Here is a 26,593-nt window from a genome sequence, read left to right on the forward strand (position 1 = left end):
ACAGGCTGCGGAGGATGCGGCACCTGGCGGCACGATACGGGGCCATTCAGGGCCGGTTAAAACTGCAACCGAAGCCAAGACAAGACAACATGATTTGGCTTCCGGGACGCATTTTCCGTTTTATATTGGATCATGGCGGAAGGTAAGATGCTGCCTAGCCGTCAGACGCTTCGATATAAACAAATTTCGATTAGATTGGGTCATTATTTCCTGGAAATCGATAGTCACGGGCTTACGCCTTTTGATTCTAAACACGTGTTCACTTGTGATGCGTTCCTTATCTCCTCGCTTTCCTTGCTTGGTTGAGAAACAGTTGCATGAAATGGCCGACTGATGTGATTTGCCTTTTATTGTTGGTGCTGTAGAACAATCAGCAGCGCTACTTCCATGGCCAGCTTGTCAGATAGAAGTCCAGCCTTGTAGAGTGCCGACGCACTTTTTTTTTCACGCTTCAGACCAGAACAACGCTGCCAAGACAGAAGTGGCCGACGAAGTCCGCGCTGCTACGGACACCGTCACTACCGGCGCATCGGAAAACACTCAGGTGAAATTTGCTTGCACGCCATTGCAGGATCAGGTAGTCTTAATCACGCACGTGCCGCTGCGTTTACTAACGGACGCACAGGGTTCAGAATACTGGACGCCTGTAACGTGTTTCTTCTCGCCCTCAGGCAAGCGCCGACAAGGAGAACATCGGCGCTAGCTTACCGAAGAAGTCCAAAATGGACACCGACTTCCACTCCCTACCAACGAGGCAGTATCTGGACCAGACTGTCGTGCCCATTCTTCTTCAGGCACTATCGACGCTTGCCAAGGAGCGGTGAGTGCAGTAAAACTTGGGATGAACGTCCGTGTTTTGCGGTGATGCTCCGATGTTCTTGCTGCAAAATGTGGGCCGTACATGGACGACGGAGTCGTTCGAATTGCTGTGTACTGCTCATGTTTACCGGCGTGTGGCATGCAATGTTTGCATTTAATAACCGCTAGGTAGTGGATGAAACTGGCTGAACCGTATACGTGTGACAGTAATATTAGCTACGTGCAGCCCCAATCGCGTGTACTCGGGGCGCTCGTAAGATGAGCAACGCAGGGCGTAGCAGCATTTACTGGTACCTGTTGTGCCGCTGATAAATTTTTTGTTGTTATCGCGGAAATTTGTCTTGCCTGCATGCGGAATTGCGGCGCAGCAGCCATCGCAGCCTTGCAGCTTCCGTTAAAAATCAGTTATCTGGTATTGTTATAAGACATCGTTTTCTCCGTCTCGTGTGTACGCCTTACGTTGCGCGTCATGTTGACTTGCTTGAAAGCGTTGGCGCCTGCCGGAGGTTTAAGGGGACATGCCTGTGCATACCAAGAATATCGTATCGGATTTTCCCGAGCAGAGCGTCATTTGTGGATGTCAGGTGCTCGGTGTGCCACCCCCTGGCTACGCCACTGCCTGTACCGGAATGCGGGATATGCCAAAGGTCTCTATTATTGGCAGACTCTGCTGCTCTCATAGTTTGCCAGAGGTAAAGGAAGTGGCATACATCAGACTTTTCACAAACGAAAGTTATTGACAAGTAAACAGGACAGCCAGGAAAAGAAATGAACACTGTTTACCCTTTGCCCATTGCGAAAGCTCTACTTGTGTGCATTTGAATTGGTGAATTTCAGTTACCTGAACTTGCCTTGCTCTGTTGATGACTTGCCCTGGGCAGTGTGTTTTTTGACAATTTGTTCTTGCCAGCAATATTGTAAAGGTCTTAATAGAACAGAATATTGGGCTAGCTCGTTTACACTAAGCATGATGGCAGTAGCACAAGGAAACTGCACACGAGAACGAAAGGACACACAGTGCGCTACAGTTCCAAGCGAGGTTGGTTGGGAAAAACACGAAACATGTTTCATGTTTTTTCCAACTAACCTCACTTGAAAGTGAAGCAGTTTGTGTTCTTGTTCTTGTGGGCAATTTCGTTGCACCACTTCCATTATGCTTAGCTTAGAGGTCTATGAACCGACAACATGTAGTTATTGCAGTAGTCTGTCAATGCCAATAGACTATTTCAAGCAGTAAAAATGGTATAAATTTTTTCATTTCGCTGCCGTTATGCTTCCTTACCGTTAGGTTTCCTATGTTTCATATCCATCCATGTGTCATCCTTTTTACACACAAACTTGTGCTTCAGTTTCTGCTGTTGAACTGTAATATAATGAATTATCTGATATAACGAAGGTATAAAAACGCACACGCTGGGTGTGTTTTTCTCTCATCTTGTGTACGCGTCTTCGAAGGCTGGGTTTCATCATTTGTTTGTCAAGCAATGTCAGTACTCTTTTAAACTTGAAGGGGCACTTAAGGAAAGTATGAAGTTGAGCTATATTGAAAATATTACAGGGGATTTGTTGTGAGAACGGACATATTGTCAGCAAGAAAATGACTAATTAGACTGTAGCACCTCTTGGGCAATGCCAGCTATGGCTCATTCAGAGAGAGCAGCAGGCAGGGAGATTAATGTCTGTATTTTTTGGCATCGGCAACTGAAATTTGAGAAGCAGCAGTAGTATTTTCAGTTGCAATCTAACTCGACTTAACATTTTACTTTGATTGGCCCCGTACGGCCGTTGCCTGTGAAACTTATTTCAGTGGGTTAACAATGGTGACTTGGTAGTGTGTGCTATGTTCATAAGACGCTGTGAAAACTTGGTCAGAACTGCTGCTAAGGTGTTCAACAGCAATGCCATCCATTTCCTTGCAGGCCCCCCAACCCGATCGAATACCTGGCAAACTACCTGATGAAAAATAAGTCGCAGTTCGAGCATGGGAGTCACTCCGTGAACGGCCAGAACTGAAGCAAGGGTGGGGACTGGGGAGAGAGATATGTTGTGTATATTTTTCCTTTATGTAATTATTTACAAGCATGTGGACGACGTTGCTTTATTGCTTTCCCCTGCTGCCACAGTTTTTCTTTCCTTTTGATTTTGAAGCATTTATTTTACAAAGTGTGCCAGAAGCGAAGTCTGTCCGTTTGAATTGTGCACTCGCTTCGAGAACCACAGAAGAATTGCACATGCGTGACACACTCCAACCACTTTGAAAGCTCGAGGAGCATTTTAGAAAAAATCTGGTAAAAAGAAAAGACACACGGTGATTTTAATTGTGCAAGCAATGCAGCTAGTGCAAATCACACGGCCAATGTGTGCGCACAATTGTTTCTTGGCAAAAAACAACCCGCCCATGTAATGCAGCTGCTGCCGAATGAGGCTTGTTTTTTCTTGGACATAATGTTGATGTCCTCCTTGTTCACTGCAAAGGGTTAGCAGATCATGAAGTTTCCAAGATAGTTGCGAAGAGAGAAGGGCGGGGGTAATGAGGATAAAATATTGTCAATAAAGTAAGTTGAAACAAATGTGTTGGTACTGTTTTAATTTGTCTTCTTAACTGTACAAGGTGTTGCTGCTGTTCCTCTTGTCAGAACACTGAAAAGGAAGAAAGTTTTAAGCAACATTTTTTATCAGCAAGCAAACAGTTTGTTCTGTGCTTGTGGCAGCCATGAAGCTTCCTACAAAAATCGTTTGGAACAGTGGCCCTGCAATCGTCTGACTACTGCAGGAATGATGGTTTGTAGCAGTACATGCATTTGTCTGCTCTTTGAGCTTGTGACATCTATTATGCTTCATCCTAAGCGTCAAAACACTCGCACCTCCCTCAACACAGCAAGGCAATCAGTCTTTGTAAACTTGTATTTATATAGTGCAATATTTTATTGAACATCGTCAATTTGCAATATGACACAGTCATCTGAAGCTGCAAAGACTAGGCAAATCCACGAGACAGTGTGGCAGCAGCAACTTGTGGCTGTGATGTACCTAGGGGTCACTGTGCTAGCACAATAATACTTGCCAGTGATCCCTGCTGTGAGGAGTTGCTTGAGAAATACTTCTGCATTTTAGAGGATGAACTACAACACAGCACCCAATTATCAAAGTAGTGGAATGCTGGGCAATGTTATCTAGGCAAGACAGGCACAAGAACATTCAAATGGCTACCCTGTCCAAGGAGAGGAAAAGGAATATGCTGTAAGCACATAGTATAATGCATTCCCAAGAGCACAAATCCCTTCTGGACCTGCTAAACCTGTAATTATGCCATAATGCTGCTCATTTCCGACTCGAGAAGTTGCTTCAAAAATACCTGTCTACTCAACAGCTTTCGCTGGCGCACTTCGCAATTTATTTCACTTAATTTTCACGTTTGAATGAGAAGCCATGAAGCCCAAACATTCCATCTCAAGAATAATAAAACACTTTATCACCTTTATTTCTAGCCATGGAGAGCACATTTGCACAAAAAATTGTAGCGGTAATTGTAAGAAAAATGCATTAGCATTAGGCTGCACCACTTCGACGTCCCAGCTCCACGATTCAAACTGTGTTCACCACATTGAAAAGTGTTGTTCAGGAGCTCACTCCACATACATAATTGCCTCTTCATGGAGTGAAGTGCAACTGACTGTGGTCTGGTGCATACAACCATCAGTTGCACGATATATATATATATATTGTTGCTATTGATCCTCTCGACAGTGCTTTGTTACGGCTATGTTCCACAGAGCATATTCGCCTCCCTCATCTTGCTGTTGCCTACGTAGGTGTTTCCCCTGTTACACATATACCAGATAATGAATACATCGTATTCCCTAATCTAGATGTCCTGCTCTTGCATAACTTCACGTTTTCTCACACTGTCATTACCATTATGGACAACACGTTTCGTCTTCCACTTGTGAAGTTTAGACTTTGTACGCAAGCTCTCTTTTGCGGCATATCGCAGTCGTAAATCATGCCAGCCCGAGACTACCACACTTCAGCTTTAACTTGTGACAACTCCTCGTGTGCAACTCTTGCTTCCCCTCCTGCCCCTTCAGACATTAATGCCTTAAAGAAAATGATTACAAATTTCACAAAACACTGCTTCAATTCATACACAACACAGGCCTCACAGCACACATATAATACACATATACGCTCCAACAATTATGCCTTAAGGGCAAGCCTTCATCGCAATAAAAAAAAAAAAGATTACTCCCAACCATTCTGCTCCAGTGTGCTCATAAACTGCACTGCCTCCTTGCCTTGTACTGGGACATATTTGACCTTGGAGACCGTCCTCCAGGACAAACATCTGTTGTCAAGCATTAAATTAACACCAGTGATGTGCGACCCTACCACGTCTCACCCACTGAATGACACATCATCGAACACGAAGTTGACAAGATGCTTTCTTATGACATCATTGAACCTTCTTGCAGCCCACAGGCATCCCCTGTTGTACTAATTCAAAAGGAGGACAACAATTGGCAATGTTGCGTGGATTATCGGGACCTCAACAAGGTAACGAACAGGGATGTCTATCCACTACCACACACTGACAATGCCCTGGATTGCCTCCATGGAGCACAATATGGACATTTGTCCATAGACCTTCACTCCGGCTTCCGGCAAATTGCCATCGATGACATGGACCGCGAGAAGATAGCTTTTATTACTCCTGACTGCCTTTATCAGTTCAAAGTGATGCCTTTAGGTTTATGTAATGCCACAGCCATATTTGAACAAATGTTGGACACCCTCCTACACGCTTTCAAGTGTTCCATCTGTACCTGCTACCTGGATGGTATGATTGTTTTTTCTCTGACTTTGCAACTCGCCTTGAACGCCTATTGATGATCCTACCTGTTTTCTGTCAGGTGGGGCTACAACTAAATTTATTCAAATGCCACTTCAGTTGTTAAATTTCTGTGCTCGGACATCTTGTAGATTCTTATGGTGTAGGTTCTGATCAAGATAAAATGCGGACAGTGAAGGACTTTCCCGTGCCAACATGCGCCAAGGATACTCGCAGCTTCTTGGGCCTCTGCTCCTACTTCCATCAGTTCGTACAAAATTTTGCGGACGTTACTCTTGCTCAGCTCCTCAAGAAAGGTGCCGTCTTCATTTGGGGCCTTCAGCAAGCTGGTGCTTTAGCCGAGCTGATCGGATGGCCATAATATATATATATATATGTATTCTAAGCTCTCCCATTCCTTCTCTAACACGACTAGCTTCCCACACTTCACAAACACACACTTTTTTCCACTTTGACACTTAATGCTAATGCATTAAAAATAAAGAAACAACGAAATGTTGTTTGGGTTAAAAATTAATTGGTTTGGTGGGCTATCCACAACTGAAACTTCACTCCAGCATGCCAAATGCTACTAGGGGTTTTGCATTAAAGGCACTTTAAACTACCATTGACATATTTTCTTATTCTAAATAAAAATGCACCATGTACAGTATACCGTGACAGTTATACTTGGCGAGGACAGCAGAGCTACCTACCATGGGGAAGCCATGAATTCAAAAAACAATCCTGTGTTACTCTCCAGGCTTTTCCGGTCTCTTCTTCCCACATTATAACACTGGCAAGGTGCTGCGCACGATGTCACCAAGGTTAAAAACCTGTCGATTGGTCAGCCAACACGGCATGATGGCACCAACATGGCAAGAGCCAGCTGTGTGTTCTGAGAATGGAATGGGGGCTAAGCCCATTGTGTGCCAATGAACCTTTTATGAAGCTTTCACTCAGGCGTGCGGAGGGCGATTAGGGGCAGACAATGGAGGAGCCTTTCTTCTGATGCGTTCGTATCTTTCGCTGTGCTGTGTGGAGATGCTGAGAATACATGGCGACGAGAAGAATGCAGCAGTGGAGAGGGTAGCAAAGGCAGGTGATAAACTTCGTTGGATCGGCGGTGACCTCGGAGACGTGACGAAAGGCGGGTAGGCAGCGACATCAACGACATAGGCGCTCTTTTGCCAGCCAGTTTTTGTTTCAAGGAGCCTGCCAAACGGAGGAGGGTGGAGCGTGGAGGGTGGTGGAAGAGTATGAGATTGCTTGGCACAGTCAAGATTCAGAAGCTGTTGAATGAGCTATTCCCTAAAAGCCAGGCGGTCAAACCCGGCATTGCGTGCTAGCTGAGGAATCTCTGGGTGCAATGTGCGGTACGCTTGGAATAGTACAAAACTTTTCACACATGCAATATTGACGCAATGGAAGAAAATAGTCTTCCACCACCACATGCTTATCATTAGAATGTTATAGTAGCCAATTATTTGATCTAATTTATCAACACTTAGCATGCCAACATTATAATCATGAACCAGCAAAGGTTTCGTCACAGCTATTTAGAGTCCAGGTGTTTCCCCTTTTTACCTACCTTTTTGAGTGACCGGGTCGTTTGCTGTATGAACTGTGCTCCTCATGTTAACAACACACCAGTCTTTCCACTGAAGGTACAGAACGTTACGATTGCACAACCATCGAATGCTGCCAAGTTTTTTTTTTTTTTTTCCCATCGTGCATCTTTCAGTTCGGCAGGAAATCCTCAGCAATCCTTTGCATGTGGTTCCGCAAGCCAACGTTTTTCGGTCGAGGAAATTACCACACAAACATGTAGAAGTGTAAAAATTACGCATGAGTATCCTGTACCCCTGAACAGGATATTTGTCACACAGTTGTCAAACTACATCGAAAGCCAACCCATGGGGCCCTCACTGCTCACACTTGCTGATATATACACTAAACTGCATAATTCTAGCACACGCAAAACTGTCGATCATATATGATCGGTGGCCTATAGGCACTGTCCTCAAAGTGTTAACGAAATTCAGAGTTGTCATCCTTTGCAGATTAGCAATCTGTTAGAGTTCTACATTAAACAGCACTGTGGGTTGGTGTTATCTAAGCTAGGGACGTTTGATTAATTGGTTCAGCAATTCATTATACTTCTATATCAAGCAAAGCTGTGGGGCAAGGTTATCTTCTAATCAAGCAAAGCTGTGGGGCAAGGTTATCTAACAGCTAGGGACATCTGGTTAACACTCATCGCAAGGTGTGCATACCGTCCTCAAACGTCCCGTTATCATCGAAGTCTTCAGACAGCCACTTCTTGAAGTACTGGCACGTAGCTGGGGAAACCGCACCACCCTCATAGCAGTTGTGGATCACCTGAAAGATGAGGTTCATTAATGGTATTGCTATTCCGCAACACAGAGGATGTGCATTATCAGTTTCGTGCCAGGTGATCTAACCACTGCAGCATGGACGTTCAGTGTTGAAGTGACAAAAATTGGGAGTGCATTACTATGCATCTCAACGCATGGGCAGCAAGCTAATTAGGTGCACTACTTTGTGCACACTATTTAGAGGACTGCAGTTGAGTGTATTAAACATTTAAACACCTTTCGCGACAGCGGAAAGGCAGATTACTTGGAGTGCGCAGCCACATTGCTTGTGTAATGAACCATAAACCGGAAACATTTGTCGGAGGAAGGAAGAGTAAATAAACAGCCTGTACACACCTCAATATGGTGTCAACACACCATGAGTGACAAATGCTATATGAAGTGCTTGCATAAATGCATTTGCCGAAGTAAACATAACATCACCTCAGCTATCATTGTTACGTCTCAATGAGTGAACAGTTCCAAACAGTCACGTAGCTTCTTTTTTACTTTTGGAATTGTACACAACGCCCAGACAAAAAGCTCGTTATAGCATTCATATACAGGGTGTCCCAGCTAACTTGTCAGAGTTTCAGAAAACTATACAGGAGCGCCAATTGAAAAGAATAAGAGGAATCAAGCGGCACCATTAAAGGAACATTTTTTTTTACAACCATGTGAAGTCAACATAGAATGAAGCCAAAGTTAGCATGTGGGAAAAAGACTCTCATGTTTAACTGACATGTAGAAATAATAATGAAAAGGGAAATGAAAGTGGATGAAAGACGACTTGTCACAGGTGAAAGCTCACCTAACATCTTCCACATAACACATGCAATGCACTATTATAGATCTGCTGTGGCAGCCATCCTCCCATCCACTTTTTTGTGCATTGGTGCATGTGTAATAGACCTAGCCCCGGGAGTGTTGGCCAGTGCCCCCTTGTGGCCATGGTTGCCGCTGAACTACAGGAGGATGAGACTACTAAAAGCAAGTTCTTGGTCACTCTATCGAGAAAACCATGAACTTTTCTTGTACTGCCTTTAGTTATGCAATTAGTGAAGATTAATTCATTAACTGCAAAAGCATACGCATTTGAGTTGGTGGGTACAGAATTTCAGAAGAAGTGGCGCAAAAGAACAAGACGTAAGATGACGATGATGAATGTGGTGTTTTGTGGCGCAAGTGCCAAATATGGCCAAATAGCACTAGGCTGGTGACAATGAGTTCGCAGTGGAGCCATGAATAATGAGAAGTAGATGTTACATGGCTGTAAAGAGGCCTAAAGAACAGTCACTGCAGAATGCATATAACCTATATGAGATAAAATTATGCCAATGGTTAATGAGCTGTACTATGGGCACAAAAGATACATTGTGAAACAATGATGATATAGTAAAATGTCAGAGCTAAACTTTTGCAAGAAGCACTACCGCCTTCACAAAACCCTTGAAACACAAGGACCTGGAGGCATGTGCTATACAAAACTACTATCACAGCGGCATCCTCTCGAAAGAGGATGTGCTATGAATTTATGGGGCTAAAAACATGCAATTCTACATCATTCAAGAATCCTATAATTGCTTTGGTGTCAAAGAACGGATCTGCGCTGAGAAACATTACAGGATGGAGAGGGGCGTGCTGGCGGTATGCTAGAGGAATATGTTTCTCTCAGCTTCGGCTTCCCAACACTCCAAGAAGATGTGGAGGACAGCCAGTCAGCCTCTCGCCACATCTATCACAGGTTGGAAGCTCATTTCCATTCAGTAAAATATTATGGGTGCTATAGGTGTGTAATCACATGTAGCTTATTATTTGTCTCAGCGTCCCACAAGCGTTGCCAGTGGCTTTGCAACTTCTTTCGTCAGAAAGGCTACAGATCTGTGGCAAGGACTGCAGTGGTAGGAGTAGCTTGCGATGTAACTGATGAGGCTATTTGGTCTGCTAGCACATTCCACCAGACAATCCACCTGATCTTGCAGGCTATCATTTTGGCTACCTACTAAGGGTAGGGGATGCGACTCCCGACCTATTAACTTATTTACCCTGTTCCATAGTCTTGTTTCATCGGTGTACAAATTTATACTGGAGACGTAAGAAAGTGCTACTGTCTGTCCCTTTCCTATAACCAGTTTTTTTTTTTTGTGCTGTTTCTGCTCAAGTAATTGATCAACTCCACAAATCATAGATTTAGAAAATTTTAATGAGGAAATTGTAGAGAATTCTTGAGAACACCTGAAGAAATATTTGAAGTCCTATGCAATCAGTTTGTCTGCATCACAAACAAAGCCTCCGAAATATGCACACAAAAAAATGTGACGGCTGCCTGTCGCAATCGCAGTGCTTTCAGTCATACTGCCTACGAACATACAGCACATTTGAGCTAGTTGCCCTGCCACCGAGAAAGTGACACAACAGCAAAGATTTCAGGTTCCTCATTCTGCTTATCAGAATTGCGGACAGCAGTGCCTGTAGCTTTCAGCAGTGCAACCGATAAAGACTGCTTGCATGAATTTTGAAGCCAATATCTGCACCACGGTTTTATCACTTTCTCCGCGATGTGGGGATTGAAGTGCCCTCCACCGTGTCATATCCTAGTTCGTGCGGGGTGCTTAGTTCGTTCAATGGGAACTGCCATCCCAGTGACAACATGGCTGACACTGCTTGCATGCCAGAGCAAGCTTCCAATGGAAACTGTGCTTCTCCCTCCCGGCGTCGAGTCACCGCACGAGCATATGTCACTTACTTGGGACATTTGCTCTCGCAACGTCTCATTCTCGCGCTTGGTGTACTACTACCTAGTTAGCCCTAGCGCAGCAGGCACGCTCATTTGATTGGTCTTGCAGAGAGCCTTTGCCCATAAGGGCCATGACTGTCAGATTGTGTTGTATCTTGGATTAATAAACCCGTGTTTGTTGGAAATCTGATTCAAGAGCCTTCTCTGCGCTTGTCGGAGAGTCGACAAACCCTGTCGCTGCACCTTTGTGCGTTGCGAAGTGGAGGAGCATCATGCCCTTTCCTGACTATCGCTCCAAGGGTGAGCCGCAGGCAAACCCATCTCCAAAGCTGCAGCGCACTAGGTTAAAAGCATCCTTTGTTTATGCGCAGCAAGCTTGAGAGCACTGCAATTGCACCACACAAAGGCTAGTCAAAAGGATTTTTTTCATAATTCAGGAGCTTTCTTTATCACGCACTGCTGAATCTGACGTTTCCTGGAACACTTCGCAACTTTCTGATTGGGTGTTTTCCTTAACTTTGTTATTTGTGAAATTAATTAAGTAATCTTGACTAACTATGCAACCACACAGAATGCCACGAATTGGCAAAATTTTTCAGTACAGTCTCGAACATGCTTTCAGCTGCATCCTGCTATCGCACACCAGAATATTTTTAAAACTTGGCTAAAGTTAGTGGGACGCCCTACAGACTTAGACTGCAGATACTACTAAATAAGTGCGATATGAAAAAATGGCTCACCGGACATGTTCCACAGGGCATGCGCATCAGGCCCGCGCTGTCAATCAATGGCTCGACGGCACGGTAGAGATTCACCAAGTCTTCTCCGGGAGAACTGTCCTTTGAAGAGCCTCCCAGGCTGCTCGAGCCGCAGACGACTGTCCTTTCCACTTTCCCATCATAGATGAGCGTGTTCAGGATCATTTCAATGTCCTCCACACTTAGCTGAACCTGAAGGAGGACAAATACCAATTAACACCTTTCATGAGCTACGCCCTGGGATGATGTCTTGTAGTAATTCCATTCAGTTCTGTTCGATTCAATTTTTTTAATCCCTACCTCAACAAATCGCCAATCCTGACTTCAGCAAGGACATAGCTTCATGCGAGCCAACAACAAAAGACAAAAATCCGAGGACACCCAAGCACTTCTTACTTAGTTATGAACTCCTCACGGGCAAGTGAGTGCATTCAGGCACTTGGTTCATTTTGATTTGGCATTACTGAGGCGCAATTAGAAAGCAGATGAGAGCTTGCAAGGAAAAGGAGCGCACGGATAACACAGCCTTCTGAGAGCGGGGATGATTTGGCATTGCCGTGATGCCCTCTCCCCTCACGCAACACCTAGCACACTACTGCATCAGCTGGTGTTCCCTTTCGCCTGCTCAGCTCTATCAAGCCGCACTCGTGATGTGACATTAAAGCCAATGGAAATTTAGGTGCCGTTTTGCTGCTACTGACGCCTGAGGCCAGCTTTTCACTCAATGAGCCATTGATGTATTCGCATCAAAAGAATTAAATATTGTTGCGGGAAGAAAGCAGGCCGCGTCCTGTGGGTGAGTGAGGATGACCGTTGGCACGGGCTGCCGAGGTGTTGTCGCTTGTGTTGGTTGATTTGCCATTGTGGCAGCAGGTAGATGACGTCCGCTGCGAAGTTCCGTGGTTGTACCCCGCACCTTCCACCAAAATGTTGCGGGAAGAAAGCAGGCCCACAAGAGTAAAATAACGTATATTTACAGATGATGGATATGGCGTTCAGGCAACTGCCAGACTTTGTCTTTCTCTAGTCCAATTCAACTTCTTCTTTCACTTCACCGTAACAATATCAAAGTAATTGTTACAAAAACATGGCCCCCAGTAGATCTTTGCCTGAACTATTGCATGGGGGAGCAGCTTGGCGTCGAATTCCCCTGGAAGAATACCCATTTGTTTGAACAAACAAGAAGCCCAGACTGAATTTACTGCCAGGCGACCAATGTACTACAATGTCTACCACGTTTTCTCACCTATGGTTAGAAAACCTGTGTGTTTAAAAGGCAGTAAACGGGGAACAGTTAAAACACAGCCTTTCACTCATGTTTATGACTTCTTTTTTACTATGAGAAGTTGCCCACTGAAATCAGCTCTTCAACGCGCTTCGCTCAGTAAGTGCATTGTTTTACTCACTACTTCTTTGTGTGGCCGATCTAAAGAAGTACTTTCTCCTGTCAGCAAAAGTTATTTGCCCCTGTGAACTATCACTTTCCTTGTTTGGACACAGTTTGCAAAAATGTGAGTAGGCCCTTAAGCTTAAGGTTGGTTTGAGTCAGAAGGTATAAAATAATAATGGCAATTTGGACAATTTGGACAAGCAATGCTGCACTAAAAATCATAACCGTTACCATGTGCCATCATTTTGAAATTTTTCTTGGTTCATTTTCACCGGATTTTATCGGTGCTATCACAGAGTGCAAGGCACACCTACAGTATCCTAGATGTCTTGAATGTTGTGACCAATTACTATATCCAGCAAAGCAGCCATGTCTGATCTGATTGTGCATGCATCGTGAATAGTGTTGTACCTTCTGAAATGTGTGCAAACACCATTTCAATCCAGAATGTACATTAAGCGATGTATAAATAGCAGATGTATTCAACCCATCAGATAAGATTTGACAACCGAACACTGCACTTCACTGCTACCGTGGTGATAAGAGTGCTGCTTGCCTCTCTGGGTACAAGTTCACCCAAAAGGAGTTACATATTTAACTCACTCTTAACGGCAGCGTTAGTTGAAGATTGAAACAGCTCTACTCTGCGACACTGTACAAGAATTGCAAGTAAAGGCTCTGCACGTTTACTGTATAATCACTCAAAAAAGAAAAGTATGCATAGTTGTAGATATCATACAAATGCTAACAAATTCCCATCTATATCCCACGTTTTTGCACACATCCTACTACTACCACTTTCACAAGATTTTATGCGAGTCTGCATTGGACTTGTCCAAGTTCCTGGCACTGTGCACAGATAGAGCTTAGCACAGCACCAGAAACACTGGTGGCCGTATACACCAACACATCCGGTGCCAAGTCATGCGAAATCTTGCGAAAGTGATTGACCAAGTGATTGACCTCCAAATCACAGTCGAGCACAAAATGAACCCCTTGCAGCCTTCACGAAAACGTGCCCTGTTGCCATCTTGTATGACGGTGCGTCTGACGGCTCCGACAGTAGGCTGTTGCCAATACCATGAATGTGGTTTTGGTTTTTGGATCCATTTTCTCAGAAAAAAGATGTGCATTAAATATGGGTAAATACAGTAACCGCAACACATACCTTACTGATGCCGAGCTTCTTTATGAATTCCCAGACCTCTTTTGAAGAGGCGAAGGAAGCATTTTTCTCCAACAAGGGGTCGCTTGTCGTCTCCTTGGCAACTGCAAGCTGAGAAGGCATCCGTCAAAGACTGGCATATCTGCCAATTTCTATGATATTATCATACAATGCCTAATTTAGAGCTTGGCTAGGACTATAGTAACTGATAATTTTTCAAATTTTTATTTCTGGCACTTTAGGAGAATGGTAAACTGGGTGAGTTGGTATTCCTTCATTATTCCTACAGCGAAAAGATACAGGGAAGATGGAAACAACGTGCGCACACCATCAGAAGTAATCAGAAACAAGATCCAAATGACCAACGCATAGTCTTGTCATTTGTGTCTCACCTTGCCATTTCGGCATTTGCACTGTAGGAATAATGAGCCCAGTTTAGGGCAATCATCATTTCAATAGAATATAAACACAGTTAGGCTTCATTGTAAAGGTAATGAATATAGCTAATTATCAGATATAATGACAGTATTTTTGTGCAGGATACAGCTACATTATAACAACGCTTATCAGTACACCTATCAACTCATCTTTTAAATCCAAAATTTTCAGACATGCTCATTTATTCGGTACGCAGCACCAATACCTACTCTGTTGAAGTTTTGTGGTGGCAACGAAAATGTCAGAACATTTTATTAACAAAGTTAATAAATAATTGCACTTTTCTATGGTGCAGACCATTCTATAGCTGCAAAATTTGGGCAGAGTGCCCGTTCACAGCATCCTTATCGAACAAAGTCTGCAAACTTTTTAATGAACAGTCAATATGGAAAGTTGGGCGAGTTGACATGCATTCATGGTAATGGATACAGCGCAAAACATACAAGGATGACAGAAGAGCAGACACCACAACAAGGTGCCCAGACATAGGCAGGCAATCACTAGAGAATGGAAGCCTACTATATCAGCAAACATTGTGATGTATGCGTGATCCAAGTGCGGACGGTTCTGTCCAGGAGACAAGCTTTCTAGGTGGTTTTTGCTGATTTGCCAGACACAGTGTTGTTAACAATCCATTGTCATGTTTCTACTAGATAACCCTATATTAATTTAGTTTTTAGGCAATAAAAATTCATTGCGAGTCAGTGCTTGTGGTGTCTGCTCTTCTGTCACCCTTCTATTTCTCGCACTGCACCCATTACTACCATAACAGGTCAACATCTTCAGCAATGAAACAGTTTATAGCATTTTTCATGAAATTTCAGCCTTTTGGGGCATCAACTAGAACATTTCTCAAACTTTAAGGCCGGCAGGTTTGGATCGGATTAGATTGGATTAAGCTCCGGGAACATGTCTTTATGTCAAGTCACCTTCTTCACGAGGAACCTGTGGCACTGTTGATTCAGAACTTCCACGAACTCGGACTCAAATTCTTGCTCACTGTACCATGCGCCGCCCGTAACAGACCGGTCAGGTTCGAGGTTGTACAGCATGTACACTTTCTTTTTGGAGGCCTGCAAAAATGAAACGATGATAACGTGAATGCAGTTTGAAAATAGAACGGTCCATTAACATAAATTTGCTTTACCAGCCTCACTTCCGGCAGGGATGATAGAATGGGGAACGTGGAGACTGCTGATTAACTCTTTCCGTACCGCGCCCATTTGGCATCATTAGCCCACTAACGATGGTTTCGGACACTGCTTTCGAGACCTTCCGCGCCGCTCACGGACACTCTGTGCCACGGCACGTGAAGGAGGAGAACTATATTTTTGTTTTCTAAGCAGTTTGCTTTTTCCTTGCCAGGCATTAATTTTTTTATTCCCTTCGAAGTTTTGCAATCGTCAAAGCAGAAATAAAGAATGCCCAACTCTGGCAGCAGCCCGTGCACTTCGAAAGATCGGAGATCTTGCAATTCCTCTGCATATGCAGCTGATTTTATCAATGAATTGAGCAGCAGCTAGTCTGAGGATGATTCCTTTTCTGTCGGACTGACTCTGAGAGCGATGACAACGGAAGTCAGCCTTGAAAATCGACGGCTGCAGCCCGCCACGTCAAACTGTATTGCCTATTAGATCGCAATACATTTTGTATATCTCAACATTTTCATTAATTTTTTTTTTCTTAGCAGATACAAATGTGTCCTTACAAAATTTGTTCAATTTTATCCTTTAGTCTTGATCCTGGAATATATACCTTTTTTATGACATACATCTCATCAATGAAACTTTTATGCGTGAAAAGCGCATTCAGTCTGCTTTTTGTTTACGCATTACATAAAGTACTGAGTGCAGCAGATCCTTGAGAAAAAAAATCTGGTGCAACTTACAAAAAATACCTATTTTCCCCATGGTGGGGAAAGATTTAAGGACAAAGATCATCATGGCATAATGGCACATTATAACCACAGCAACTGCGCATCTTTGCTCAAGAGCTCATATATATCAATGCATAACGTCCTGACTAGATGAGACGGAAAATCGTAGAAGCATACTGCATCAGGATAAGAAAAGAGAAGTGCACAAGACACCCTTTTACCTAATTATACGAAAAGTTGGAAGGCAATTCAACCTTCAGTTGAAGTCGATGAAAGACAGTCTTCCTAAGGGAGTTGGGAATGACAATGGGTAAGATTCACTGGGCACCACACTCTGTTACATCACCCTTCATGTGAAAGGAGTAGGAAGAGTGTCGGTCTGCTTAAATGTTTTACTGCACTACCATCGGGATCAGCCCGCAACTTTAGACTGCCCTATCTTCAGGATTCACCCTCATTTTATGTATGACGTGCTACCTAAAATAATTTTGGGGGTTTTACAAGCCAGAACTATGATCTATTGCGAGACATGACGTGGCGGGGAAAATGTGTCCGGGGCATTACAGTGGTCACAATAAAGTAGGAGTACCTCACCAAAAAAGACTGTCTTTAAAAGAGAAAACATTTCTGGAATGGAGAGACAACAAGATTTCTTTTGTATTGTTTCTGTGCCTTTGCTAGGGGCGCGTGAATAGTTGAAATTTCTAATACAATTTGAATAGCTTTTGCTGTTCGATTAGAGAATTCACTATCTGAAATCGACAAATATTCTTTTTTTTTTCCTGCCAAATAGAATGTAAAACAACACTTATCAGAATCTACAGGAAAAACACTAATGCAAATGACAAGGGTTCCGAGTGATTTTGCTGTAGGAGAGCTGCGAATGTTATGCAATGCACCAGTTTCCTAAGCAAATAACTTCTCTGTAATTTTTTGTCATTAGTCATTAAGATAGATATGGACGCTTTGCCTTTAGCTGGACTACGAACTTTTTGTCTCAGTTTGCATTCCATTTTACCTGAATTTAGAAAATATTCAGTTTTCTATTCGTTGTCCAACGGTAGATTTTCTAGAATATATTGTGATGGTTTTGAAAATTTGGCTATTTGAACCTCTTTAGTTCTTGATTTCTTGTGAGCCTCCCTAACACGTATAACGACACCCGTCCTTTACGACTGAAATTGTAGTCGTCCTTGTTTCCTATCTTTGTTGTCCTGTTGTTGCTTATGTCCTTAAGTTTTTATTCATTTTTCGATATTTTAACTAAAATCTTTTGTCCTATGTGTATAAGATGGTCTCACTGGCAGCAGGGCAGAGGCCTTTTTAGTCATGTGCATACATAAATTCTTGTATAACATTGATAACTGGTGTTGTCAGTTAGCAGTGTTCGAAGGTCATGCTCTCTCATGTTATGCTGGCGAAGCCATGCAGTTGATAGGGGAATGATTAAACCACTCTTACGGACTCGTTTGTATTGCAGATGAACAGGGACAGATTGCTATGACAGAAACCAGAAGTCAAGGCACAGTAAAGGCCACTCACCGATACAGATTTGACAGCTTTGATCAATTTCTTGCTCTCAAGGCTCTTCAAAATCTTGTTCAGTGAGGTCAAAACGAGACCGCTCTTTATCCGGATGTCGCGAATCCAAATCCCTGCAGAACAGGAGGGCCCGACGTGTACGGATTATGCACGCAGAAGGTGATATCACCAAACGCAAGTCACGCCACACTATCTTCGTTTCAATCGCACCTTTGTCTCCGGCCTCTTCCACGATCTTGTACACGACCTTTTCTTCTCTGTCGGAGCCCTTGCATTTGCTGAGAACGACAAAGGAAAAAGTTGAGCCACACGTCTAAATGCGTTTCCCAACAGCGACTTACTTGTCGGCGTCAGAGTTTTTCAGACGATACAGCAGTTGCTGATTCTTCTGCTTCAGGATCTCTAGCTTACCCTGTATTGAAAAAAAAATGAAGCCGTCACACGGTCTCATACGCAGGGGAGCGAAATATATACGCGTGGCAGTGTAAGAGCAGTGACTAATTAGCTACCTGTGCCAGCAAGCTGTTGAAAGCCGCGACTCGGACGGTGGGTTCAACGTTGGGAATGTGCATTTGCACGATCTTGTCCGTGATGCCCGTCGGGTTGGCCGAGCAGAGCTCGACGATCCTGCATTCCCATAATTTTGTTGAGCATAAAGCACAAGTGTGTTGCCGGCGAGAGTGGTCGGGAAGACAAATGCGTCGACAGAGCTCGGAAAGCTTGCTTACTTTTGCTCTATCTCTGAAGCGTCGAGCTTCTCGACTTTCACCGTGACGCCCTGTGCCATCTTTACAATTGTAACCGCCGAGAAGTTCAGAAGCAAATGTGCACCCCCGAAGATGTCAAAAAGCTGACAGCGTGTATGGCGAATACGGAATAGGCATACCTGTCAGGTGGCAATATTTACACATGTGTTTTAAAGAGCAGCCGGCGAACCGGCCATGAACCGGCTCGCAGTCTCGACACGGATCGACTTGGATCGCGTCCACCGCCGAAGCGTATAGCCGAACGGCCGATACCAGCCGCGCCGAGCCGCACCAAATATGACCGTCGCTACAAGACCCGATAATATTTTTGAATTATTAAAAATTACTTTGATTTGTATGTCGAAACCTACGCCCTCTAGATTTAATATACAAATCCTAAAGGCTATGTTGCCACTCGTTAAATGCGGAGGAAGTGATTTTGAGAGCCGAAAACATGCGTAGCCCATATTGTATGCATCTGTATGGCGTAAAGGTAGGGTTTCAAACACCATCTATATGGTAAAAATTTCATTTCTATTGTTAAAGCTTTAGCCGTATTATTTTGCCAAAGCAAGTCTCTTTTCTTTCTCTCTCTCTCCCTAACCCATCATTACCAGCGTCTCCCCCATGCCCTCCCCCGCAGGGTCCTGCACATTTCGCTGCGTACGTTCCAAAGAAGATTTTGCGCTTATTGCTGCACTGTTCTTGCTGAACTTTTCCAGAAAGATCGAATTTCTGAGTTCACATCGTTTAACTAATAGTTCCGCGGAAACCCGCAAGGTGCAGAGAAGAAATTAATTAAGGGGAAATGAGACATCCGCCCAATCGTAGCAATTCTACAAAGGAAATCCATACAGGATCCTCGAAAGAAAAGCCTCACGTCATTTAGTATAACACTTAATTGGCACAGTTAGTCGACAGTATTTTAGAAAAAAGTGCACTTTACCAGCACTCGTGGCCTTGTTAGTCATCAGCAAGGATTCCAGCTGCATAGGCGCTCACTCCTGCCACGCGCGCAACCAATCAGAGCCGTTTCGCTTACGCTGGGCAGGGAAAGGGCAGGAAAGGGTGTCGCGTGCGCTGCGCAGGGTTCGTTTCCGTTCAGTCTCGGAATGCGGATGAGGCGGCCTCGCGTTGCACGTTCTCCCGAGGAACAGGCAACCTTCGACGAGCGGCGGCGAGAACTCGCCCGTGAAAGGACTCGCCGTCGGCGCGCCGATAGAGCCGTCCGAGCCCAGGAAATCCGACAGCAACGAAAAGATCCCGAGCTGAGGAAGCCGGAGGCCGAAACGATGCGGCACCGTCACCTGTGGGTTACTTAAACGTGACGAAGGTCGGGTGCATGCAGGACAAGCTTCGCTTACCCCCATTTCTGGTACACTCTTAGGCAAAATTACACCCTTTTGCCACACAACGATAATCGTCATCTGTCTTGTCCGCATTTTCTTTAACGCGGCGAGCCTGGTACTTGCATGTCGCGAACGGCATGCCCGTTATCAGCATGACAGAGCGTTCTCGACAGGAAAGTAGGGAGTGCAGCGTTTTCAAGGAAGAAAACTCAAGCAAGACAGATGAAAATTATAGATGTGTGGCAAATATATACACCCCAAAGGGTGTACATTTGCTTAAGAGTGTAGGGGAAGGGTTGGTCTTTTTTTTTCTAACGTACGCAGCGAAATAAGCAGGGCCTTGTACATAACCTATATATGTGTGTGTGTGTGTGTGTGTAATTCAAGGAAGAGTTCTGTAGGTCCGATGCATAGGTAGTTGAAGAAACGAAAGAGCACACTTACGAAAATTTCATTTTTAAGCATTCTTGTTTATATGTGCCCACTCGAGGTGCGCTCACGCCATCGGCGCCGAAATTGCATTATATATATATATATATATATATATATATATATATATATATATATATATATATATATATATATATATATATACGTGTGTGTGTGTGTGTGTGTGTGTGTGTGTGTGTGTCACCAGTTTTTCTTTTTTTTTCACACGCACGCGCACAAAATTCTCTTACCGTCGGAAAAGGCTTGGTAAAACGGACGACGGTTGGCGACGCCGCATTGAAGTTCCTGCATCAGCTCGCCATGACGTCATGGATTTTGACGCAGTCTTCTCGGGCCGTTGTTGACGTGTCGTCTGTAAATATGTTCTACATTGCATTATAAAGTGCCAACTGAGCGTCTCTCGAGACATCTCAACCCTCCACGCGCGAGTCGCGCTTGCACCGTCGATACCAGGACAGCACGGCGGCGCCGCCGATGGCGTGAGCGCACCTCGAGTGGCCATTTATAGACAAGAACGCTGAGCGTGTATTTTCCAGAGCTTTGGGTCCGTGGGTGGTGCAGTCGCAACAATTCAGAAATAGCATGCAGGAGCTAGCGGTGGCAACTATCTGTGACAATGAAGCGATCGAAAGCTACGGAAGCACAGCATATAGCAAAGCGCGCACAAGTAACGGCTCTCCTGAAATAATTCTCAAATTTTCATCCGCACTAGTTTATTAGCTGCTGGGGAAGATAAAATGTAGACACCACATTTACCACAGCATAAGAAAAAGAAGGAAGAAAGAAAAGAGGAACCAGCACTGAGTGTTAAGTCTGACTTATTTTCCTGCTTCTCTCTTCAGCGTCTACGCAAATGCGGAACCTTCGCACGTGGAAGCTGGAAGCTACAGTGAATTACTGAGGGCGTTGTGACGCTTTGTTTTACTTTATTGTCGTTTTCTTCCCTCTTTATTTACTCCTCTCTCCCCCCTTTTTTTTCTGTTTCGTATTTCTACTGGTGCAAGGGGAGGGTAGAAAGAAGGGCTGTTAGCGCTCCTGGACTTTTACGTAATAGAACATTACAAGTCGGTAACGTGTCAGTATTCAGTCTCTTAAGGCGAGTCGGGGATTTTGTGTGGGTGCTTCTATTAGTTCTGTTATTAGTTCTTCCGAATTTGTTACAGCTTTCACTTACCAATTAGTCGATGTCCATGCAGGTACTTTGATGTTGCCGTCTGCAGCAAGTCAGCCGCAGTGCTGGAGCCATGCTGCGCCGCCACTCCATGGGGGAGGAACCGTGATGGACGGATTGCAGAGAAGACAAACGTAGAGGCAAAGCACGTACCCAAAGCAAGTGGTTGATTTGGCTCCGTGAACTCCCACGCAGCTTGTGAAGAGCCGCCATGACAGCGAGTTTTTAGCACATCGTATGCTCCCGTATAGTAACATCGTATACATACCGCCGTTACGACAGCGAGTTTTAGCACATCGTATTCACGTATAGTGACGTATATGTACCACCTTCATCCAGTCACGCTCAAACGTGGACCGGGACTACGTTATTACGTTACTTCGATGTGCTAAAGCTCCCCTGACGTTGCAACCAACAAACGCACGAGGGAAGATATAGACAACAGCCACTGATAGCGCACTATGTATACGTTATTTGTGAGGAACACACGCCGTTTGCCTGATCTGCAGCGTCTCGAGCCCACCGTTGTGCGTTTCGCGAGAGCGCCGATTTACCTGTGCGTCAGCGCAAACACCTTACGTTTGTTGGCTCCCAGTCGCGGCGCCCCGTAGGACGACGGTCCAGAGTCATCTGTAACGTAGCAAGCTTGCAGTCAAGTGCCAGGCTTCTTTAGCGTGCGCTCTATATAGAGACGGTATCAATTTTCAATTCGGAGTATATACATACTGGCACGCGCACTTGTTTACCCTTTTTTCCCGGTGACCGCATTTCACCGGCAAAGAAATCTTAAAGGTTATCGCTCAGCGCAAGACATTGTACGCGCCTTTTTGTTATCGGAAGTTTCTCGAATGTTATGGGTTCTATGCGTTGTCTGTTGTATACCGCCAACCCTGTGTAAGCAGGTTGTACGCGTGACATGAATTGTGTAGTGCGACAGTACTTTCTGGAAGACACGGGGGCACCAGCGATTACGTAAGAACCTTCGACGAGTCATGCTTGTATAAAAGCCTCCTGTCTTGGTACACATCAGATTTTTGACCATCACCCGCCGTGGTGGCTCAGTGGCTATGGTGGTGGGCTGCTGAGCACGAGGTCGCGGGATCGAGTCCCGGCCACGGCGGCCGCATTTCGATGGAGGCGAAATGCGAACACACCGATGTACTTCGATTTAGGTGCACCTGAAAAGCCCCACGTGGTCGAAATTTCCGGAGTCCTCCACTACGGCATGCCTCATAATCACAGAGGGGCTTTTGAGGCGTAAAACCTCATAATTTAATTTTCTTTTAAAGATTTTTGACGATCGACGAGTGCGCTCGCCCCCTGTCATTGTGCTAAGCGTTACGTGTTTCGCTGGGCACAGGTTAGCCCAATAAACAGGTAAACTTGTCAATCAATTTTACTTGGAGTCTTTCTTAGCCTTCACTACAATGCGACAGCGCGCTGTGGCAAAAACTGCCTACCGGAGTCATCGGAAGTCATGATGCAATCATGGACTTTCCTACAAAAACTACTAGATGAAACTTTGGCGCCAGTGTCATTGGGAGCTGCAAGCACGGTGGTTAGTTTAGCATGGGAATGTTGGGTACTGCATGGATCTGCCTAAGCTTATTAACTTGAGGTTAAGCGCAAGAGAGCACGTAGGCCAACAGACGGGGAGGAAGACGGAGCGCTGCAGCACCAGCTAGCCCACCAGTCTGTTATTTTAAACTTAGTCCTTGCATGTGTTCACACTGATTTGTGACTTTGCTATATGTTCGCGCGCGCCTTCAACATGGTATTGCGCTTTGTATAAGCTTTGTATAGCTACATCATCAGAAAACTACGTATTTCACTCGGTCCGAAATTTCGTTGCAGTTCACCTTTAAAACTCTGCATATATAAATCATCAAAACCTGTGTCTATTACACAGTCCGAAATTTCGTGTCAGTTCACCCTTAAAACTTTGTATATTTACATCATCAAAGAACTACGCCTTTCACTCGGTCCGAAATTTCGTTGCAGTTCACCTTTAAAACTTTGTATATCTACATGATCAAAAAACTACGTCTTTCACTCGGTCCGATATTTCGTTGCAGTTCACCTTTAAAACTCTGCGTATATAAATCATCAAAACCTGTGTCTATTACACAGTCCGAAATTTCGTTGCAGTTCACCCTTAAAACTTTGTATATTTACATCATCAAAGAACTACGTATTTCACTCGGTCCGAAATTTCGTTGCAGTTCACCTTTAAGACTTTGTATATCTACATCATAAAAAAACTACGTCTTTCACTCGGTCCGAAATTTCGTTGCAGTTCGCCTTTAAGACTGCTTTGACTACCGCAAGTGGGTGAATCACCCGTGCTCACCGGTCATAAGGATGTAGACGATGGCACCCATGACGGCCACAATGGCGATGACCAGGGCCGCCACGATGACGATGACCATCCGCCGGCTGCCCTCAGGGTAGATGCTTCCCCGTGGTGGCCTAGGCAACGCAGCAGCGTGAGTATGACCAATGAGCAGCGGTAGCAGGCAGCACCTTCCCGCGAACCGTGAAGAGCAGCGGCAACCATTCGTGTCTATTATAAGTTTCGAACCGAATATCCGTCTTACTTCCTTTGTTCTGTTATTGCGTTACTGCCTAATCTCCGCGTTACTTAGTCCTGTTTATTACATCTTCTAGTTCCCTAGCTTTGTTTGTGGCATTCTTATCAAATCCCTGTGTTACTTGTGTTACTTATTTTCATACCTTCAGTTGTAGCTAATTCCATATTACTTTTATGTCATTCTCGCCTAACTCCTATGCTATATCTGTTTGTTAGATTAATGTGCGCAGGTGCAGCGTTTTTTTCTTTCTTTTTTCTCAGTTCTGTGTATTGCTTGCTTGTTTGCGTGCTTTGGTTTTTCTCAGTTCCCTTTAAGACAATGCTTGTGCTAGTACAGGACTTCGCTTTTTTTAACGACCATCGCACGCACGTCTGGCGACACACTGTTCCCTCGATTCATTACTGCCATTGTCCCGATGCCCAAAATAACTGAAATCGCTCGTTTCTCATTTACAGGCTATCCCGTTGTTCGGACGTTCAATTGCGAACAGCGTTACATTCATGTATCAAGTAATGTATATACGACTCATCCTTAAACAAACGGACAAAGCGGAAACCTCACTTTTCGCTTTGTTTTATCGACTGTTCGTATTCGATTCGATTCGGAAATCTCACTATGCGTGCGTCCATGCTTTCATTAGAGATGGCCACTATTGGTAACCGGAAGGTCGCAAAGTATATTGCCTCCTTATAACGAACTTTAGCGACTCTTCCGTACACAATTAGTACTTGCCGTGATGGCTGTGCTCACCTCACCGTTCTTGTTGCTCGTAGTCCCGGAGAGTCACCTCTGCCTGCGGGACTTGGGAAAAGATGTCACCGCGGTGAAATGTCGGTACATCAACACAACCAGGTGTGGGGGTACAGCCTTGGTTGAAAGAAACGGAGCCACTGCAGTCATGTCTACGGCTGACTGAAAAGCCCATTGCCAGTTTCTTAATGACTTAGCATTGGGAGTGTCGAAGCGAGCCCGCAATGCATGGTGACGGTGTCACCGCTTGGTGGTATAGGGGTGCCGTTTTGCATGCTTTTCCCGCGGCAGCTATGGCATTTTGAGGCGCTGTCGTTGAGGCTCTGCAGCACCTCTGGTTGAAGAAGCTGCACGTGGTATTAGAACTGGTCCTTGATGGAGTGGCACTCGACGTACCGGTTGGCTCCCGCGTATACGGCCAGACAACGTTGATAAGGGGAACGCCACATAGTGCAACATGGGGCCACAAAAAACCTCTCCAAGCATGCTAAGCGCATTATTGGATACCCTCTTGGATTGATTACACATACTTCTTTTTAATAGCGGGCCTGTTGCGCAATTCTTTCTCTCTTCTTTTTTGTCAGGTGGGTTGCCAGGAGAAACGGAAATGCGCGACAAATCTCAATGTCTATAGGTAGCTAATTACCAACGTTTAGTAATTCACTTTTTTTTTTGTAGTTCGTCACTTTAGGCCACACTTTCCGATGGCTAACTTGAAGACGAGCATGAGTGAAGTCGTGTCTGTAGAAATACTGCGGCTATAGCGGCAGTTTCGGGACATCCAATGAACTTAACGCAACCTTTAGGACTGAACATGTCGTAAGTGACGCTAGTCTTAAGGTTTCCGTTAAGAAAACGTTACTTCATTACAGCGCGGTCTCAATCGACGCAGTCACGCATAAGAGGCACTCGCCTTCATCGTGGCTTCGTTTGTTTTTGCAAAGGCTGTACCACAATAACAAGTGCTAAAGCAAAAGACTTAACGTAACTTCCAACACTTCTCGAAATATCTCGGTCTCTTTCAAGTACTTCGAAGAATAAGTGTTAACTTCTATAGTAAGGGAAATAATTTTCCTATAGTACCATACTGGTCACTCCAATAATTAAAGGCGCTCTTTGACTGCCAGACGATGTTCATAGTCTCTTGGCTTCTCTAATGACCCAAATTCCTACAAGTCAATAGGCCTCCTTCGGAAGTATACTTGGCTCTTCGTTTTGAATTTGAAGTAAACTGTATTTTGTAAGTATCCTCCTAGTAACCAACTTCTCAAGCACTTTTCGGAAATAAGTAGGATTTTGTATCCTGCTATATATATATATATATATATATATATATATATATATATATATATATATATATGTATATATATATATATATATATATATATATATATATATATATATATATATATATATATATATATATATATATATATATATATATATATATATATATATATATATATATATATATATATATTACGTGATACTGGGCTCTTTCAAGCACATTTCTTTAGTATCTCCTGAAAGCCTGCATGCGCCTAAAGCGCGTTGTAAGTAGATGATTGACTTACTTGACACCCGATTCCACTCCGACTATCCTGG

General features: G+C 44.2%; 2 protein-coding genes across 4 annotated transcripts; one reads left to right on the forward strand and one right to left on the reverse strand.

Annotated features, from left to right (window-relative positions):
- The first annotated feature begins 90 nt into the window (after positions 1-90).
- Positions 91-3,389, forward strand: LOC135914396 (protein dpy-30 homolog). Its single transcript, XM_065447221.2, has 4 exons — positions 91-142; positions 456-544; positions 672-820; positions 2,739-3,389. The coding sequence occupies exons 1-4, from the start codon at positions 133-135 to the stop codon at positions 2,830-2,832; spliced, it is 342 nt and encodes a 113-aa protein (XP_065303293.1). The 5' UTR covers positions 91-132; the 3' UTR covers positions 2,833-3,389.
- Positions 3,390-26,593, reverse strand: Polr3F (RNA polymerase III subunit F). Of its 3 annotated transcripts, none has more exons than XM_070521699.1 (14): positions 26,563-26,581; positions 24,989-25,039; positions 23,998-24,116; positions 21,651-22,277; positions 20,707-20,828; positions 18,441-18,558; positions 18,273-18,343; positions 18,142-18,209; positions 17,932-18,044; positions 15,443-15,586; positions 14,079-14,186; positions 11,503-11,712; positions 7,924-8,029; positions 3,390-3,459 (listed from the first exon to the last, which is right to left on the reverse strand). In XM_070521699.1, exons 5-14 carry the CDS (start codon positions 20,784-20,786, stop codon positions 3,452-3,454), a joined length of 1,026 nt encoding a protein of 341 aa, XP_070377800.1. In that variant the 5' UTR covers positions 20,787-20,828; positions 21,651-22,277; positions 23,998-24,116; positions 24,989-25,039; positions 26,563-26,581; the 3' UTR covers positions 3,390-3,451. The 3 variants fall into 3 exon arrangements, with proteins under 3 accessions (XP_070377800.1, XP_070377798.1, XP_070377799.1); XM_070521697.1 differs by lacking the exon at positions 3,390-3,459 and adding an exon at positions 6,519-6,862 and having other exon boundaries at positions 26,563-26,593; XM_070521698.1 differs by lacking the exons at positions 3,390-3,459; positions 20,707-20,828; positions 21,651-22,277; ... (1 more) ...; positions 24,989-25,039; positions 26,563-26,581 and adding exons at positions 6,544-6,862; positions 18,660-18,930.

This window comes from Dermacentor albipictus, chromosome 7 (genome assembly GCF_038994185.2).
Source record: "Dermacentor albipictus isolate Rhodes 1998 colony chromosome 7, USDA_Dalb.pri_finalv2, whole genome shotgun sequence".
Lineage (NCBI taxonomy): Eukaryota > Metazoa > Arthropoda > Arachnida > Ixodida > Ixodidae > Dermacentor > Dermacentor albipictus.